Below are 19,348 nucleotides of genomic sequence, written 5' to 3'. Positions count from 1 at the left end.
CAGCTTGTGGTTGCTGAAATAATTTCATCCCTCCAGGAGTCCAGGAGGTTAGATGGATGAAAACATTTTTCTCCTGTTGTCAAAACTCAGAAAACCAGGGAAATGCACATCTGAATATGCTGTGGCTTATCTTTTCCCCTCAAAGGATTGTAGGTTTCTTGGGGTTATCTTGGCTCCTTCCACTGTGTCATTTGGTATAAGGATTTCTAAAGTTTAGCTTGAGCCACACTGTGGGACTTGGCAGAACTGAGGGAAATCCAATATGCCATTTACAAACACTTCCCATGGCTGGTTTAATCAATTGAAAATCCCACTACATGGGGCACCTGGGTGGCTCAGTGGGTTAAAGCCTCTGCCTTCGGCTCAGGTCATGATCTCAGGGTCGTGGGATCGAGCCCCGCATCGGGCTCTCTGCTCAGCAGAGAGTCTGCTTCCTCCTCTCTCTCTCTGCCTGCTTCTCTGCCTACTTGTGATCTCTGTCAAATAAATAAATAAAATCTTTAAAAAAAAAAAAAAAAAGAAAGAAAATCCCACTACAGGGGCAACTTACCTATTAGTTAATCTTCTTGCTGACTCTCTGTTGGGTCATTTACACTGTCAACCTGACTATTCATTTCAACTGTAACCAGAAAGGAAAACAAAAAAAAAGGTTAAGTCTTTATTAAACCCAAATCTCTTGAACACATTAAAATGGTCTGTGAGTTGTAACATTACTGATCTCCTATCTTATACTTCTTTTCAGTTCCTTTTCATTCAAGATTTGGAGAATAAGTCTTGTAGATTTTTAGTGGCAGGGGCCAGGGAGGGCAGGATTACTTCTTAATGAACTGTAGAAGTTGAGTTGTTGTTTTATACCAGATTTTTGGGTGGGCATTTTGGGTGTATTGATTACCATCCTGAAGTAAATCCAAAGGCCTTAGTAGATGTCTAAGAAAATAACAAGAAAACAAAGCAAAACAGATTGTTGCCATGTAGAGAGTTAAGCAGCTCTCTCTGAAATGGCAACATTGATAGGCCTGTTTGGTTTGCTAGGTTTTCAAATCTGAATTTAAAAACAGTTTCTCTAAACTTGCCAATGGACTCAGCAGCAGTGGATGCCCTGTGATAGAAAAACAAAACATCTAACCGGATCACACCATGATGATAAAACGTGTGCTTTTACTTTAACTGTGTGTATTGGTCTATGCGAGCATTTGCATAAAAATAGAATGCATAATTAATGTCCTTGTCCAGAAGTATTCCGGAGCAGGCATAGCAGTCACTCTGGAAATTTTCAAGGGTCAGTAGGTTCAGTTAGGTGGATATTTTAAAAGCATCAAAGTGCATATTATAAAGGGAAAGACAATATACAAATGGAACAATGGTCAGACCATATATAACAATATAACTTACGAAAAACCTTTGTGGCTACCAGCCTGGGCAATCTGACCACATCCTCTGTAGCAATCAGCTTAGGATGGTCAGGACTTGGACAATGTCTGCTGGCTTCACTAGAGTTTGCCCTGTGATTCCAACGTGGGACCAAACAGGGAAAGCCGGATATGTTCCCAAACCAGTCTCCCACTTCTAGTGTGCTCAAATCCAGCTTTCCTATGCCAGCAACCTTGAGTCAGAGGGTGCTTGAAGCCATGTCTTAACTTTAACGGTTTCCCACTTTTCTGCCTGCATTTGAGCCCACCAACACAAGGGATAATGGCCGCCGCCCTGGCTATCATACCTGAGTAAGTGACCTCTGTTCTTGTTCGTGTAGTCTTCATTTATGTGCACAGAATCAACAATCCAAGCTCTTTTTCTCAAACAGGAAAATTTGATTAAAGGAAAATAGTGGCAGATGCTGGTTTTCACACTCCAAAGAGGCTTGAAAGAGGGAGTGACATTGAAGGGCATACCATCCAACTCTTTCTCAGGGAGAAGGTTTTAAAAGCAGGTCTCCGTTCCACCTGCAAACTATCCTGGGTTTCTAATGATGTGTGAGCTTTTTCTAAACCCCAGGTGTAAACTGGCCAGATGCAACAATGCTACCTGTATAAGGAGAATAATGCATGTGCTTTCCAGCCTGGTCTACGAAATTACTGTAAGGTCACCCATCTCAGTGAGGGAGCCTGCAGAATCAAATATAGGAGAGCATCCCTTCTCTGTTCTTCCAACCCAAGGGTCACTCATTCCGAAACCTATTAATAAATAGCATCCCATGATGAAATAAGTTTGGGAAAAGCAATGGTAAACCATGTTGATAAATTTCTTCACAGCTGAGCTTTCTGAGAGCCTGTAATATATATGGAGAATCTCAAAGAGAGGACTAAATCTTAGTGTTTTTCATGTTTCTTTCCCTTTTACTCAATGAGCATCCTATGGGCCTGCCATTCTTCAGAACATGTTTTGCAGAGAACTAGTTAAGAACCAGGTCACAATAATGTCACAACCAGGCTGCGGCAGGTTTCGTTCAATTGAGCATGACTAACGTGGTAGCCTTTAATGGATCTGAGGTTGAAAAACATTATTCTTCTAGGTAATGCAACCCGTGAGTTTAAAAAAAAAAAATCGGTTTGTATGGAAGGGCTTATGATTAAGGGAGGAAATTCAGGTGATGAAAAGCTTATAGCAGGGTGGAATACCGAGTACAGAAAACTCTATTTAAAACCACCAAGTAGGGGCGCCTGGGTGGCTCAGTGGGTTAAGCCTCTGCCTTTGGCTCAGGTCATGATCTCAGGGTCCTGGGATAGAGCCCCGCATCAGGCTCTCTGCTCAGCGGGGAGCCTGCTTCCTCCTCTCTCTCTCTGCCTACTTGTGATCTCTGTCAAGTAAATAAATAAAATCTTAAAAAAAAAAAAAAAAACCCACCAAGTAAATTCACTAAGTAGCTTTTACCAGTTGAATTTTTCCCAAGGTCATTATTAATTCAAAGCAATTCGCCTTTTTTTCTTTGGCTAAAATGAACCAAACAGCAAGGTATATATGAGCAGTTGATAACCAACCAGTTTTGGTTCTCTTGAGCTTTGGGGGTCAGTGGAATCAAATATTTATTAAGTCATATATTCACAAATAATTGTTTTTTTTAAACCAAGTAATATTTCAAAGCATTCCCAGAATCATTATATGGGGTGGGGGTGGTGTATTAATATTTCTCAGGCTCAGAGTATTCAGATACCTTCAAAATGAGATGTGAATAAAGACGGATTTTTATAAACTGACTTCTAAGGTGATTTTAAAGATCCACTGTGTTTTTGGCCAAGCCATCTGAAGTGAGATAGTGAGGTAAAATGATGAAGGTCCAAGATGACCTTAGCCCAAACTCAAGTCAGGGCTTTCCTGAGTGTTTCCCGGAGTCCCTATAGAGCAGGGATAACTTCGGGCAAGTGCTTTTTGTGGAAGTAAGAGATGCTCCCATCAAGTTCACCAGGTGGACTTTAGTCTAGTTTACCCTTGGTATTACCCACCATGGCCTCCGTATTATGAGGTGTGATTAACAACTGAGGCACATAGTGTTATAAAACAGCATCAGTTTTTTTAAAGGCTGCCAATTTTATTAGTTCCTAGGAGAACATGGTTTTTGAACTTTACCTTGTTCTAACTGAATATGTTGCTTCATAGAACAGATAGCTCCTTTAATCCTAGATTACACACAGAAAATGTATCAGATTTGTAGTTTGCATGAGCTCAAATAGCTCAGAACTTTACCATCGGGACTTGGAGAGTTTTCTGTGTAGCCAGACCCTTCGCTTTGCACAGGAACTCTAGGTGTGTCCTCGCCTTGAGCTGAAAGAAAGAAGATAGTCCTTGATTAATAGAGAATTAGAACAGCCTGACTGCCAATTGTTCTGTCACCCTCCATTGCCCTCTTAAATTTAAAAATACTCCTGGGATTCAACTTCTTTTGCAGAAAAGGTTAAGGGAGGAAACAGTGGGTTGAGTTGCCTGAATTCTTTAGCGCTGTCATCTAAATTCTCTTTAATTTGTAAGATAATCTCATACATACATACACAATTTCTCAAATTAAAAATCTGGTAGCATGAAAGCAGGGAAACTTGGTTTAATCAGAACAACCTACGATTTAAATTTAGGGAAATGTGTGTGTGTGTGTGTGTGTGTGTGTGTGTGTGTGTACATGTGCGTGTGCGTGTGCGTGTGTGTATGTGTGTGTGTGTGTAAGTTTATGTAGCTTATCCTTTGAAGAGAAAAGGGAGAAAAGAAAACCTGTTTTGCCTTAGGCATGCCTAAAAGCTGAAAGATTTATCTTTCTGGCAGTGAGGTTTTTTTGTTCAAACACAAAATGAACGGCTTAGATGCCTTCCTAGGAGACATTCTCAGATGCTGCCATTTTTAATTGCTGAGAATCACGTCTTTATTAATTTCTGTTGTGATTGATCTCTATTTTGCACAGTGTGTCATCCATTTGCTGTGGCTGAAGCTATAGAACATGCTTAAAGGTAGTAGTAAGTGGGTTGTTTTCTCTTATTGTGAGAAATTTTCCAGATAGCCTAAAGGACGACAATATCTTCCATCTTAGTTAAATACCTATTACGTTTTCACAACTTGAAGGCCAGGGGCATTTAGAAATAGAGATACAGGTAAAGGTCTGGCAATCTATAATTTCAAAATTGATATTATTTCTATATTTTTTTAAAGCATAAGGTTGGGTGCATTTTCATTACGTGAGTATGTATTGAGCTCAGAGTATGTTAAACTTGGTGTGCCTGTTGGTGAGTAAGAAGCAGGGATGGTAAAGGTCCAGTTTATAATCTCTTCAAAGGAAGGGATCCTCAAAGATAGATCTCGCCCTCTGATAATGATGTACTGAAGCTGACAGTCATGAAGTATGACTCAAAGATGACCAATCTCTGAACCCTGGTGGATGGATGGTAGGAAGGTCAGTACTTGAAGACATATAAAACAGAGTGGAGGGAAGTGAAGAAAGCCATTTTAGATTTGAATCCTGAAGGGCAGGGCCATATAAGTGGAGATGCCAAACAAGCTTTTGCATCCAATCCTGAGGAAGCGAACTGTGAATAGGCATGTGGATATTTGCGAAATGTCAATGTAGAAGTAACATTGATGAAATGAAGGTAGATGAGAGAAATCAGGAAAAGGATAACAGAAGAAAAGAAATGACCAATAGATCCCAAGCCTTCAAGTGAAAGTAACTGTGCCCATAAGTTGTTTTCTTTAGTTACTGAGGATGAGGTTGGGAAAGGGAAAGAAAACTTGAACCTCCCAACTGTACTTAAAACCATATCATATTCTTTCTCACTCCACTAATCCTAAAAAGTGGACCATTTTCAATTTCTCATCAACACGTTCCTCTAGGCACAATTACAGAAGAAATCATTGATGGATTTCTTTAAGGCTCAGAGCAGGAAATCTTGGTTAATTATGCTTTAAAACAGAACTGGAGAGAAATGGAAATATTTGATTTCATATAAACATAATAAATTTTTGGATGGAAAAAATACCATAAGAAATGTTTAGAAGAAAAATATTATAAATTGAAGGAAAATTCTTATACCTTTTATTATAGAGAAAGGGTTAATATCTTTAAAGTACTTCTAAAAATACAGATTAAGAAGATAAAAAACTGGGTAGAAAGTTGAGCAAGAAATTTAACAGACAGTTCATAAAAAAAAAATTGGCCTATAATCACATGAAAGATGATTCACTTTGCTCATAATGAAAGAAATGCAAATTGAAATTATACTGAGAAAGGGATTTCAGCCTAAGGTGAATTATCATGATGTAGACTAACCCTCCTACCAATAACAGTTAGGAACACTAGTGAGGTTATTTAAGAAAGTATTTTCACTCAGTAAAGAGCCATCAATACACACAAGCTCGAGGAGGTATAACATGGTGAGTCTGACATTCCACATGTGTCAACAAGTTGAACAGAGCCTCCAGATGTCTTATGAGGCCTGAGGGGTGGGGTGGGGCAAAACTTGGAGATCTGGGCTAGCCAAGGAAGAGGTGCTTAGAAAAGTACTCGAGTCTTCTGTGGGGCACCTGAAGGGTTATATTCTGGGGGCAAGGATGAACCTGATATAGACCAGCTCTTAAAAAAATCGAAGTCCAACTTTTAATCAATTCAATTCCGGATTATATAGTAGTGCTCTGCTCACTATTACTGGCCTGTCAGAAGCAAAAATAATTCCTTTCCAAAATGAGAAAAAACCACCCAGAGCCTCAAGCTGTCTCTATAATTATTCACACACAGTGTCCAGCATTCAATAAAAAAATTACCTGGCATTCCAGAAGAACAAGAACAAATCACTGAAATCCAAGAGAATGAGACAACATGTAGAGATAAGTTAGAGATCTGGATATCATAGAGACAATTTAAAAATTGTGATTAATATATTTAAGAATTAGATGCCAATTTGGAGAATATCCATGGCAAAGGAGTTTATCAGATAACTAGGCACTATTTAAAATGTCAGATGTAAATTCCAGAACTGGAAAATATACTATAATTGAAGTGATTCATTTAGTAGGTACATTTGGCAGCCATTAGACACAGAAGGGATTAGTAAACTGAAAGCTAGATTAGAAGAAACTATAAAATACAGATAAAAAATATAGAAAAGAGTTAGTAGACATATGAGATAGGGTCTATCCAGTGTGTAATGTGGCAAAAGCAATATTTAAGATATAATGACTAATTTCCCCAAATTAATGAGATATCAAACCACTGTTTTAAAAGTGCTCTGATCTCCAAGCAGAATTAATGCAAAGCAAGTATCATACAGGCCAGTTGTTCAAAGACTGCTGAAAGCCAAGGTTAAAAAATAATATAAAATTATCTAGCATACATCAAAATAGCAATGACAGGACCTCCAGATGCCTTCTCAGCAAAAATAATGGAAGGCAGAAACAATGCAATGGCATCTTCAAAGTGCTAAATGAAAGATCATCAGTGCAAAATTTCATACCAAACAAAAGTGTCTTTCAAATTTGAATTTGAAATAAAATTTCAGGGAAAAAGAATCATAATTTGTTCAGCGACAGTAACAGTAGACCTCCACTGCCTACACTGAAGAAATAGTTTTCACCATACTCAAAAATGAATTTCAGGTAGATTTTAGAACTAAGTCTGAAAGGTAACTTGGAAAAAGACCTTCACATCATTAGGCAAAAATTTCTTACACAGGAAAAACAAAACAATAACCCTCACGGAAAAGACTGGTATGACAATCTGGACAATACTAAAATAAACATTAATTTATGGAAACACACCATTAAGAAAGTAAAAATAAAACAGCGAAAGAAGGTATTTGTAATATATATTACTGATTCCTGTACTGAATAAAAAGAAATAAATAGACAAAATAACAGGAGAGAGAGGGACCCCAATAGAAAATGGGCAAGACACAAACACATATGTCATAAGAGGATAGTCTGTTAGTCACTTAATTTTTTGAATGACTTTTGCCAAATCTCAGTATTTAGAAGCCTTGGCTTTTTCACTACTAAAATGATTACAGTATGTTCTAACTCCTTGTCTAACTTATAATATGTTCTAATTCCTTGTTTAACTCTCTGAGACACCATCAGAACTAATTAACACATAACAGTATTGTTATTATTTTTTAAGATTTTATTTATTTGACAGAGAAAGATAGAGAGAGAGGGAACACAAGCAGTGGGAGAGGAAGAGGGAGAAGCAGGCTTCCTGCTGAACAGGGACCCCTATGCGGGGCTGGATCCAAGGACCTGGGATCATGACCTGAGCCAAAGGCAGATGCTTAACGATGAGCCACTCAAGCGCCTCATTATTATTATTATTATTATAAGAAATGATTACTCTGAAAGGGAAATTAATTGACCTGACACTATACATTGCTTCCCTGACTCTCCCTTCAGGGTTGTTGTTTGTAGTGGGATTTAAAGGTACCTGTGGCCGACTCTTCCGTGAAATATCTTTCAAGGTCATTACTATCAATGATAATAACCCTTTGGTGTTATTACGGAGAAACCCCTGTGGCATCACGGATAACTTTTTATGTAATAGGCAGGATGCTAGTCAATTAAACAATGCTCAATGGAAATGAAGACACAGAACACTTTTAAGAACTGGGTGAGAGACAGAGGAAGAAGTTGAAGAAAGCAAAACCCAAAAGGCAGATCAAAAAATAGTGAACATAAGTTTTGTCTTTCCAATCTTATTATTTTGTAATACAAAACATTCATATGAGAAATCTCAGGTTATGTCACCATATTGGCACAGATTAGCATGAGATCCATGACACAGAGAGATAAAAACAGAAATCAAAGTTGTAGCTCTATATATTGCAGCATTCCAGGAGCAGAGAGAGGCATCATCTGTCAGATCTGTTTCCAAAGTCTCTAAAGGGTATGTTTGATAGACATTATTAATTTATTTAATATCATGAGTATGCAGGATATGTGCATGTGGTATGAATATATGACTGTGTTGCAGTGAGTGGTGTGTGTGTGTGTGTGTGTGTGTGTGATGTATTTGGGAAGAGGGAGAGGAAAGACAGACATTTGTTACTCTGACGTGTGTGATATGGAACTGGTATTATCCTATCAGCTTTTACCCTCCTGGGCAATGCAACTGAGTGCCCCAGAGAAATGAGTCCATTTCATACAGACAACAGAATCTGATCAAAGCAAAAATTGCCTCTACAGCTTGTTTACTCCAGTTTGCCCGTCCCTCCCCCCACTTTGATTGCTAAGGCTTAGAACACAAACAAGAGGTACATTTCAGGGCTCCTAGCAGGAGATGAAAGATGCTAAAATAGAAAGTGTCTGGGACATTCAGTACCTTTTTCATTTTCAATTACCAACAGCAACTGTCCTCCTCAAAGCCTTGATTATGGTAACCTTTTGTAGGTCAGTTGTATTACATAAAAAGTAATAAATTAAGCAGGACTCATCATAAAGAAAAGATACTCAGATGCTCATAGAATGCAGTTAACCAGATTTTTAATACATAAACATAGAGAGATGTTGGAGGGTCCTTCAATTTTTCTTTTGAGATTTGTGTTAACAATAAACTGCATGCAACAAATAGAATGACTCTAAGAAATAATTATTTCTTAGAGTATATAGTTTCATAGGTGTCATGATAGCCATAGAGAGACCTGTCTGGATTTAAAGTGATAGGTATTGACCCAAATTAAGGTGGTATTCTTGAACTATCTTGACAACTTTTGCCTTATCTGTCTTCCAACCTCACAATTAATGTGGTGGATTAGATAATTATTCAGAAATGTTCACTTCCTATCTTCTACCACCATGGAAGTCTATGTCACTGTCCCTTGACATTGGACTTGGCCATGGAATTTGTTTTGGCCATTTGGATATTAGGAGAAGTGAGTCAAACAGCACTTGAAATACATTTGTACGGTTGGGGTTTGCCTTCTCATGCTCCTGCCTTTTACCCTAAGATCAACATGCTTTAGGGAGCAGTTGATCCGAGGAGAGTATGACCTGAGTTTAACTCACTGCCTGACTTCCTCCCTAACCCACACTAAATGGAGTTGATTCTCATATCCATGAACAGAAGATAGATGATTATTGTTCTAAGCCCATGAGATTGAAGATGGCTTTCTATGCATTATTGTGGTGATAGTTGCCATTCTTAATACATTTTAATTGACTCAGTCCTGACATTGCTTCTGAATTTTGTCCCATAGCAATCATAGCTATAAAGTTATGAGCTTGATTTATGCCTAGTTTTTCTTGAACACACACTAATACTTTAATTTATTAATGTTAATTAAATTAATTAATTTGTTAAAGATGTGTTTTTGGGGGATTTCTGAATTGATTTTTTTGGAACATGGCCTGCCCATTAGATCATTTGTTCAGTTTCCCCTTCATTTTAGGGAGTTTTCTCTTCTATATCTTGACTTCTAAATTTCAGGGACACCAACTGTTCCCACATAGAGCAATTTATTCCCTCTCTCTTCTATATATATCATTTTTTCTCGAATTGTTTTAGAGTTTCTGTGTTCTTTTTCACTGTGATCATCTCAAGCCTTTTTTCTTTGTCAGTAACTTGGTCTTTGCTGTTCTTAATTGATTTATTTTGCTAACGGTTGAAAAATGTGTTTCCTTCATGCTTACATTTGAGATCATTATGCCATTTTTATCACCTTAACTTCAAGATCTTTAATGTTCTTTTGAAATTCTTTTATAGCTATTATAGGGACTTTTTCTCTTTGTCTGGAGTTGTGTTTTCTTCCACAGTAACTTCTTCATCTGTGTTTTGCTGGCTTGCATGCTTACTGGCTTCTTTCCTTCCTTTCTCCTCTCTGTCATGGCTTCTAGTGCTTGCAGGGCGAGATGTGTGACATACTCATTAGCATGCTGCTTCTTTAGCAAAGTATCTGTGGCCCGTTGGTCCTTCAGGAGCTACACAGGAGAGTGTTTTCTTTTGAGGACTTTCTTTAAGCGGGGTAAAGTAGCCAGAACTATGCACATTATTTGTTCCGGATTTCTCAAGTGAGAGTAAGTGAGAGAGAGAGAGAGAGAGAGAGAGAGACCATCCTGGAGCTTCTCTATTCTCTTTTGCTGTTTCTATTTGTTTGTTTTTTTTGTTGTTGTTTTTGTCTTGGCCTCCCAGACTGGGGAATAAACTCCACAAGAACGCTACACAGACTCCTGGGGTAGGGAGGGCAAGTCCTTCCTCATGGAGGTTTCACTGGGGGCTCTCAAACTCCTCTTCCCTTGCTTCTTGCACACTCAGAAGATTTTACCTTTTTTTTTTTTTTTTTTTTTTTTTTTAAGATTTCATCTATTCACTTGAGAGAGAGAAAGAGAGAGAGCACTGACAAGGGGGGAGGGAGGGGCAGAAGGAGAAAGAGAAGTAGATTCCTCCCTGATTGTGGGGGGAGGAGGGTCTATGTGGGGCTGGATTCTAGGACCCTGAGATCACTCCCAGAGTCTAAGTCAGATGCTTAACCAACTGAGCCACCCAAGTGCCCCAGAGATCTTGCCTTACTGATTTTCTCTTTTGTCTTCTATTTGGTGAAATTCCTGGTTTTTACTAGAGGTAATTAGTTCTAGGCATTTGTTACTGGTCTGCTTTTCTTCTCCCATTTTACTCCCAGCAGGAGATAATTGAAATGGAGAATTACAGAGGGTTTTCCTGTCTCTTCAGGGAAGGGTGAGATAAAAGGTGTTCAAGGCTGACTATATACTTTTGTGGAAGTTTCCTTTGGGCTGTTCCTCTCCCAGTTGGGGACGTAAATGGTAACTAGTAAGATCCTATGCGGGGTTATTTCTGAGCCTGGTAGATTTGGGGGGTAGGCTGGAGCAACACCAGGCTCATGCTTTCAGCATTTCTGAAAATGTACCTTTTCTTTTGTTGACTACCAGCCCACTCTTTTGTCTGATTACTGATTTTGTTGGTGTTCTTCCTTTGCTTATTGTATTTCTCTCCTTTCATATTGTTATTTGGGGGAGAGTGAGGTTAGAGATCTGACTTCACACCACCATTTTAAACCCAAGGCCAGGTGCACAGACTGCTTTCACTTGTGTGACTGAGTATTCCCTACAAGTCTCACAGACAACCCTTGTCGGCATCTGGTTTTAGGCATATTTATCAAATGACAGTTCTGATTATAGACTTGATGTTATAGCCTGAAAGTTTGTTTCTCTCAAAAATCCTATGTTGGTGCTCCAATCCCCAATGTAACTATATTTGGAGATACGGCCTTTATGGAGATAACTATCGTTAAATAACATTGAGGCCCTCATCTGATAGTGCTATGGCCTTACAAGAAGAGAAAGAGAGTGAGAGCGTGCTCTGTCATGGGAGGACACAGTGAGAAGGAGGCCATCTACAGGCTAGAAAGAGAACTCCCACCAAAAATCAAATTGATCAACACCTTGAACTTGGGACTTCCCAGCCTCTAGAACTCAAAGAAAATTAATTTCCATTATTTACACATCGTACTTTGTTATGGCCGTATGAGAAGACTGAAATGCTTCATTTCTATTTAGTTCATACTTCTTTGGGACAAAGGTATAATTAGAAAGCATCTGTCCCCTACCTAATCTACTTTCTCCCCAAAATCTCAGTGCAAAGCTGCTACTTGACCACACTACCTCTTTTGATCACTTAGACAAACACTGCAGATATATGCCCATGGCTCCCTCTCCAAAGTCAAATAATGAATGATTAAGCTGACAGGATCATGCAGGTGGAAAATTCACATATTTCTACAAGATACCCTTTTCCATAGCAACACGCTTCTTCATGTATCATATATTGGGAATATTCTACTCTGATCAAAATCAGAAGCTCTCTTTAGTAGGAGATGAAAGGCAGTGGCAGTAATGGGGGGGCGCATAACATACACGGATTCTTCTTTTATGTTTTACCAGATGATGTGCCTCCATATCGTCATTTGAGAATGGTCTGGAAATTCATTGGTTATTGTCCAAATAACTGCTCTACAGAAAAAGCCAATATTTAGGAAGAAAAGAAAAAAAATGCCCACCGGATATTTCAGTGCCTACCATGGGCTGGGAGACAAAATGAATGAGGCATATTGCTGTCTTCATGAAGTTCACAAGCTAGCTGAGTGAGAAAGAGAGAGAGAGAGACAGAGACAGAGACAGAGACAGAGAGAGCATCAGAAGAGACAGAGATCTGGAGAGACAGAGGGAGAGAGGGAGTTAACTGCTTGCAAGTTAAGTGACATTATTACCAAGAACTGCAGCAGCACAAAGGAAAGAGTGATTCACCTTTTCTGAAGGGGGTAAAGAAAAATCTTGGAGGACAAGGAGATGGCATGAAAGCTGGGGGCCACTGGCTGAATCAGTTTCAGATGTTCCATACCATACTAGGCATTTGGGTGGATAGAAAAATCTCTTGTCTATAAACATCTGAAGGACTCAGCTTTTCACATCTTCAGCCAGACTCCCTTAGGCCCATTCCTTTTGACTCTTCCTCCACCCCCCACCCGCTGCTGGCTGTGCTGCTCCCACAAATTCTGAAAACAGTTCAAGTTCCTCTGTACATGATCATGACCACCGAAGGCTTTCCAGGTATTGTCATGTTTGGCTTAACTGAGCTAGATGCTGATCACATTCTACAAGTCTGGCTTTTTCTTTCCCTTTTCCAGGGCCCAGTTAAGCATCTAATAATTCTTGGTGGGCCCCATTACGCAACCGCCACCTCCTCCAGGGCCTGGCAGGAATGGAGACCACAAGGAGGCTCTTCTCAGCCGGGGGCTGCCAGCACTGGTCTCAGATCAGGGGCTTCCCAGCAGGAAAAATACGAATTGGGTGTCTCTCAAACTCCCCCACACACCATCACACACCGTTTGTGGCTTTTGTTTCTCTAAAGCAACCAGATAAATCTGCACACAGCACTGTCCTCGTGAACACAGAGATACGTATTTTTTCCAAAGGAGTCTCTTGATTCTTGCACTTTAATAGGGTTTTGACTGTGTAAGGAGCCACAGTGGGGCAGCTTTGGGTCTTTCAATGGTTCTTCATGTGGCATCTTTCATAAGGAAGGAACTTACTGGTGGCAATCACCAAAGCTGGATTCTCAGAAACTTCATTGTACACTTAAGGCTCCTGAAAGAAAGTGCCTCTGATGGCTTTGGTTGAAATCCTGCACAATTAAGTATATAATTCTTGAGTCAAAGAATCATTTAATCTTATGTATCCTTAATTATAGACTCTTTAATGATTTCCACTAGATTTTGCCCTTTTTGTATGTTACATTTTGCTAAATAGCACAATTTATTCTGAACATTTAATAAGACCGAGTGCATCACCTTTGTCCATGACCAAAGTACTAGAAATCTATACCCAGGAAGAAAGCTGCATCCAAGAAATAACTAGCAGATTTACAGAAGCACCGGAGGACGGTTATCAGAGGCCTCTGAACTGTAAGTAAGTATATTCAGTTCTGCTACAATAATTACATTTCTGGTCTTGGCCCCTAACATCAATTCTTTTAGCTTCCAAAAAAAAAAAAAAGATACAATTTTCTTTGCTAGGAAAAGTTTTTAAACATACCTGGTATTAAACTCAAGCCCATTTTTTCCATTCAGCTTTTCTTCACAAAGTCCTATCACAGATACCTGGATCTTAATCTTTGAGTTTCTTTGGATTAACCATCTTTATGCCTTCTGAGTGTTTATCACTATCAGCAAACACACACACACACACACACACACACACACACACACACGCACGCACACACCCTAAAAGTCTGTCTAGGCCACATCCACTAACTATGTAACTAAATGTGTAACTGCTATTAAACTCAGTCAGAAGCCTTTTTACTAAAGAGAATTCAAAGTTACCTGTGAGAAGTCAATGTTATCTTTGTCAACCTCCTCTGTTTAGGGGCTTTTAGGCTGTAGGTCTATGCTATTTCTTGTTGTTTGAATAGGACTACATCCCTCAAGGAATAAAAAAGACCCCTGACCATATTCCAATCCAACCAAACCCTTCCACAGATGTGGACTCCGGGTCTCAGAGAAGTGACATGGTTGCCCCAGACCACCCAGCTACGAGGTGAGAACTAAAATTTCTCCCAACTCCACTCCTAGGATGTTTCTAATACTTCACCCAACACTAGTGCCACTGGTGAGAGAGCTGAAATAAGACTGGAATTTGGGATGCGAATCCATTTGAAGGCAATGGACTTGAATGTCTTTCACTTTCTTAAGATGGCTTGGGTGGGGGAAGGTAGCACAAACTTATTCATATTGAAGAAAATAGGTCCCCGTCAGATGCCAGGGACTTCTCTGCGGTCAGTGGCAGCTGGCTCGGTAGAAATGCTGGTGTGCTAAGGCTCTTCCCTCCCACAGGGTCTCCACAGCTCTGGAGCATGGGTCATACTTCACTGCCAGATATTTTAGAGCTGAAGCTTGGTAGTTTGATTAACCTTTTATAGATGGGCTCACTCTGTGCTCTTTAATCTGGAAAACTAGGTTAATGCCACTCTGGAACTCCTCGGGTTAGAAGTTCATGGTGGCTTGCTTTGGAATTCAGGAAAAAGATTCTAAGCACAAGCAGCATAAGGTTTCCTGGCTTCCTCGGGCACCAGAGGATCTGAGGGCCCTGGAACTAAAGGTGGTGGTCACAATGGTTGGGTCTGTGATGATGTCATCCTCCAGGCTTCAGAAGTCCCCCTGGATTCATGCTGTAGCACTAGCTTCCTGGGGCTGACATCACTGGGCTGCCCAGTCCTCTTCTTGAACCCAGGGATGTTGAGCATCTACTGGCCTATTGGTTTACAGCTTGATTAACTCCTGACAGCTGAATTTTGCTTTTGTCTTGACTGATGATCTTGACTAAGGGTTAGAATTTTGACAACCAAGAGATGCCTAGCCCTCTGGCTGCATTTTTGCCTCTTCTCTCAGACTGTCTTAGGTACTCCTTCTGTAGTTATCAAGCTGCCTTCATTCCCTGTGTGGAAACAGCAACTTTAGTGAGAGAATGGGCTTTGAGGACACCAAATAATAAGCCTTCCACCTGCTTTATCACTTGACATTTAATCTCTTGTTCTAGGAGACAATTCAGGAAACTCTTTCATAGTAGAAAAAATAACATCCAGAATTTCCCTTTCAGTCAAAGAAATCTTAATCCTTTTTTTTTGTTCGCGTATTTTACCAAACTAGAGATCCTGTCACATAACCTCTTCAGCAGGATAATAATTCACCTTTGAGGAGGAGGCAACCCAATTTTGATTTATTGATCTCAGGCCACAATGCTTTCCTTTAAAAAAAAAAAAAATGTGCAGACTAGTCTATATGTGATTGTCAAATAAAAGCCTGAAGACCAGGCTTTTTGAAGTTAATTTTGTTCAATTTACAGAATTATATAGACTTTTTTTGCTTATAAATTTTTTTAGGAAGTCCAAAATAATGCATCAAGAAGCAGGAACGTTCTCCCTGCCTTGTGGCCTCCTTTGGTAAATGGAAAGAATTATACTAAAAGCTGCCCTCCAATTTCAGATTTTTGGTTTTGTTACATTTAATCCAGTTGCTGTTTGACTGATTTCAATAGGACATGGATTATTTGTGTGGTTGTAAACCTTGGAGGAGGAAAGAAGATGGGTTTTCATATAGTAGTAAGTGTGTGTCTTCTATTACAAAGAAACCTCTATTGGAAGTGTGGTGGTGGTGGCCGTTGTGTGTGTGTGTGTGTGTGTGTGTGTGTGTGTATGTGTGTGTGTTGGGGGGAAGTGGCGGGGTGCTCCTTAAGGTTTTATTACGCAGGAAAGAGGTTGTGTCTATTTTGTGGCTAAATTGCTACTTCTGTATTTCATTGATTTGAGGACACATTTTTTTCCCTACATTTTAACATCTGGGAAGTTGAGATGAATTGAATAATCAATGGCTCTACAATTGCTATTTACCTGGACTTGAAGCCAAGTTCAGACAGAGGATTTACATAGGCTTGTTAGTCACTGGACACATTACTAACCAGAGATCAGTTAAATTAGATTCCCTGCCTGTGGTTTCTATGAACCACACTGGGATATGAATTCAGGACACAAACCTTCAAGATTAGCACCTGTTTGTGATTCAACTTCTTAAGGGAGACTTTTTTTTTTTCTTAAAACTACTTCCATCAATGCCAAAAGTAAGACACCCAAGTCTCCTGGCTTTTTGTAGCAGTTATTGTTGGTGCTAAGGTCATCCTCCCAGGCCACTTCTGAGTTTCCCTGCTGCTACAGGGGACACAGTAGCCCCGGGTACTTGGACAGCCGCCCCCCCCCCCCAAAGCATCTCTGTGCTTCTCCACTAGCAGTTCTCAGATAGCTTGTTCAGCCCAGGCATAGGACAGTCCAGGGGTCCTGTGCATACAGAAGTCTGAGAATCATTTGCTTATTACCTGCTCTTCACTAAAAAGTGCTGGGGATTTAACAAGCCCAGGAGTGACCCTCAACCAATGAAGGAAGTAGCTTTCATGGGTCATTTCCAATGGATGAAGGATGAAGGATAATAGTGGAAGGATAATCCCCCAGCGTCCCTGTGCTTCCAGGGAGAGATTCTGTGGTGTGCTCTGCCCAGTTCCTCAAAGGGGCCTCAGTGGGACCGAGCCCAATTTCTCCTAGTAGTAATCTCCTCATGACCCGTACTTCATTGGTTCCTTCCCTTCCATCTCATTTCCCTACTCCTTTGCTTGTGCTTCTTAGGGACCATCCTCTAAATAAATACTCGCACCCAAGGTCTGGCTCAGGATCTGCTTTATGGGGGTGGGGGGCATAAATTAAGGCACTCTCCCCTCTTTCTCCTTTAACCTCACCCAAGGGTGTAGCTCTTTGTTGATTTATACCGAATTCTCCATTTGGGAATTTTCTTACTCAGTGATAGTTAATAGGAGAGTAATTCTTATAACTGAAGGCATCTTAATTTCAATGATACATTATTAAAGAAAAATAAAAATCCATGGGATGTCATAAACACACTATGCAAAATGAGTCGTTAGCTTATCCCCCACCCCCCACAGGAATCAGTATAAAGTTTTAAATAGTTATGAAATGCTCTGTCCACCCTGATCCAACTAAGCTGATTTGGCACATACATGTGTCATGCTATGGGTCTTAGGTCTTATCATACAGTTCTAAAAATCATTATAGGAGATAATGGACATCAAACAGTTGTATTCCAGGGGCAATACAACCCCTTGGAAAAGCTATTTGTTTTTTCAGATTTCTCCTTGGTGACACAGAGGTTGATGAGCTCATGGTAGCACCAGTGATTCACTTGGATTTTTCAAAATGTGGTCCATGGACCATCTGCAGCAGACTCACTGGGAGATTATTATGAAGTATGCATTTCTAGGTTTCTTATCAAATCTACCGACTAGGAATCTGTGGCTGGTAGGGCCTGGCAATCTGCATCTTAATGAGTCTTCCCCAGTGATCCCTGTGCGCATGGAAGTTTGGGAATTATCTGCTTTTCCATGTGTTTTTTTTTTCTTTTCATGAAAACAGCACCTTTAGGGTTCCTGGGCCTCTTATAGTATGCATGTTTAATGTATTGACTAATAGAAATTATATTTGTAGTTTTTCAGTTATGGCAAATAAATATTTTTTAAAAAGATAACCGAAACATTGGGAATAGTATTACCTATTAACAGGTGCTTCTTAAAAGATAATTTCAGACAGAAATCCTGGAATTCATTCATTCATTTAGCAAATTCTTTTTTTTTTTAAGATTTTATTTATTTATTTGACAGATAGAGATCACAAGTAGGCAGAGAGGCAGGCAGAGAGAGAGAGGAGGAAGCAGGCTCCCTGCTGAGCGGAGAGCCTGATGTGGGGCTGGATCTCAGGACCGTGGATCATGACCTGAGCCGAAGGCAGAGGCTTTAACCCACTAAGCCACCCAGGTGCCCCTCATTAAACAAATTCTTATTCAATGTCTGTAATTTGTTAGGTTATGTGATTACAAGGATGAATGGGGCTCTGTCCTAATGCAAAGGCAATGACAGTATGAAGGGCTGTGGCATCAGGGTTGCGAGCATGGATTTGAAGTGTGAATTTGGATTCGGCTACTTCTTTGCTGAGTGATTCTGGGCACGTTATTTAACCTCACTGAAATGAAGGTTTCTAATATGTAAAAGGTGCAAAGTGATGCCTACCTCACAAACAGGTAATGTATATAATGGGGCACTTAGTGAAGTGTTTGGCCCATAATAAGTAATTATGAAAAGCTATGATTTGAGCAATAATAAAATATTAAAATAATAAAATAAGATGTAGGTGGTATAGGCAGTGGTTATGCACGTAGATTCTGGGATCAGATTTGTGGGGTTTCAATCCTGGCTCTGCCACTTACTAGCTCTGTGAGTTTGGCCAGGTGACGTCACCTCTCTGGGTCTCCTGCACAACTCTGCTTCCTCTATTTGACCTTCACGTACCTTCTTCCGGAGTAGACTTTTTCACTCCAACCATTTACTGCCTATTTCACAGAGAATCCAAATGGCACGGCTGTTATTTGGGCATGTTTTCGGCAATGGGAGCAGTGTTCATGATTGATTACAGACTGAGGAGACAGTCATTAGGGAGAAGGAGAGGGAGGAGTAGCTGATAAGACAAAGTCCACTAGACAAGGGGATCATGAGATCATCGAGCGCACAGGTGAGGTAAAGACCTGGGGCAGCAACAGTTACTGCTGTTAGTGTTTTTTACATGAGGAATTGTCTTAACTTTTGGAGACTAATATTACTTACTGTCATACCCTTGTGAAGGGTGTTGCTATATATTTTAAGAGAACATCCTCTGAGTTTATAATTTTCAATTAAAAATTAGTCCATCGGAATGAGTCATGGCAGAGGCACTCATAGGAATGGAGGACTGATTCATCCAACAATTAAGCTACTGAGAGATCTCTGTGTCCTATCA

The 19,348-nt window shown here is 39.9% G+C and overlaps 1 protein-coding gene across 1 annotated transcript in view; it reads right to left on the bottom strand.

The window, feature by feature from the left end:
• Window positions 1-557: 557 nt before the first annotated feature.
• LOC111141568 (MACRO domain containing 2) overlaps window positions 558-19,348 on the bottom strand; it is a 1,949,692-nt gene continuing 1,930,901 nt past the window's right edge. The window contains exons 16-17 of the mRNA XM_022494211.1: window positions 3,679-3,756; window positions 558-619 (exon numbers count right to left, since the gene is read on the bottom strand). Coding sequence (XP_022349919.1) covers window positions 558-619; window positions 3,679-3,756 — 140 coding nt within the window. The remainder of the gene's footprint in view (window positions 620-3,678; window positions 3,757-19,348) is intronic.

The sequence above is a fragment of the Enhydra lutris genome, unplaced genomic scaffold (assembly GCF_002288905.1).
Source record: "Enhydra lutris kenyoni isolate GAN:26980312 unplaced genomic scaffold, ASM228890v2 scaffoldscaffold6, whole genome shotgun sequence".
NCBI classification, from domain to species: Eukaryota; Metazoa; Chordata; class Mammalia; order Carnivora; family Mustelidae; genus Enhydra; species Enhydra lutris.
This window is presented reverse-complemented; position numbering and strand designations above follow the sequence as displayed.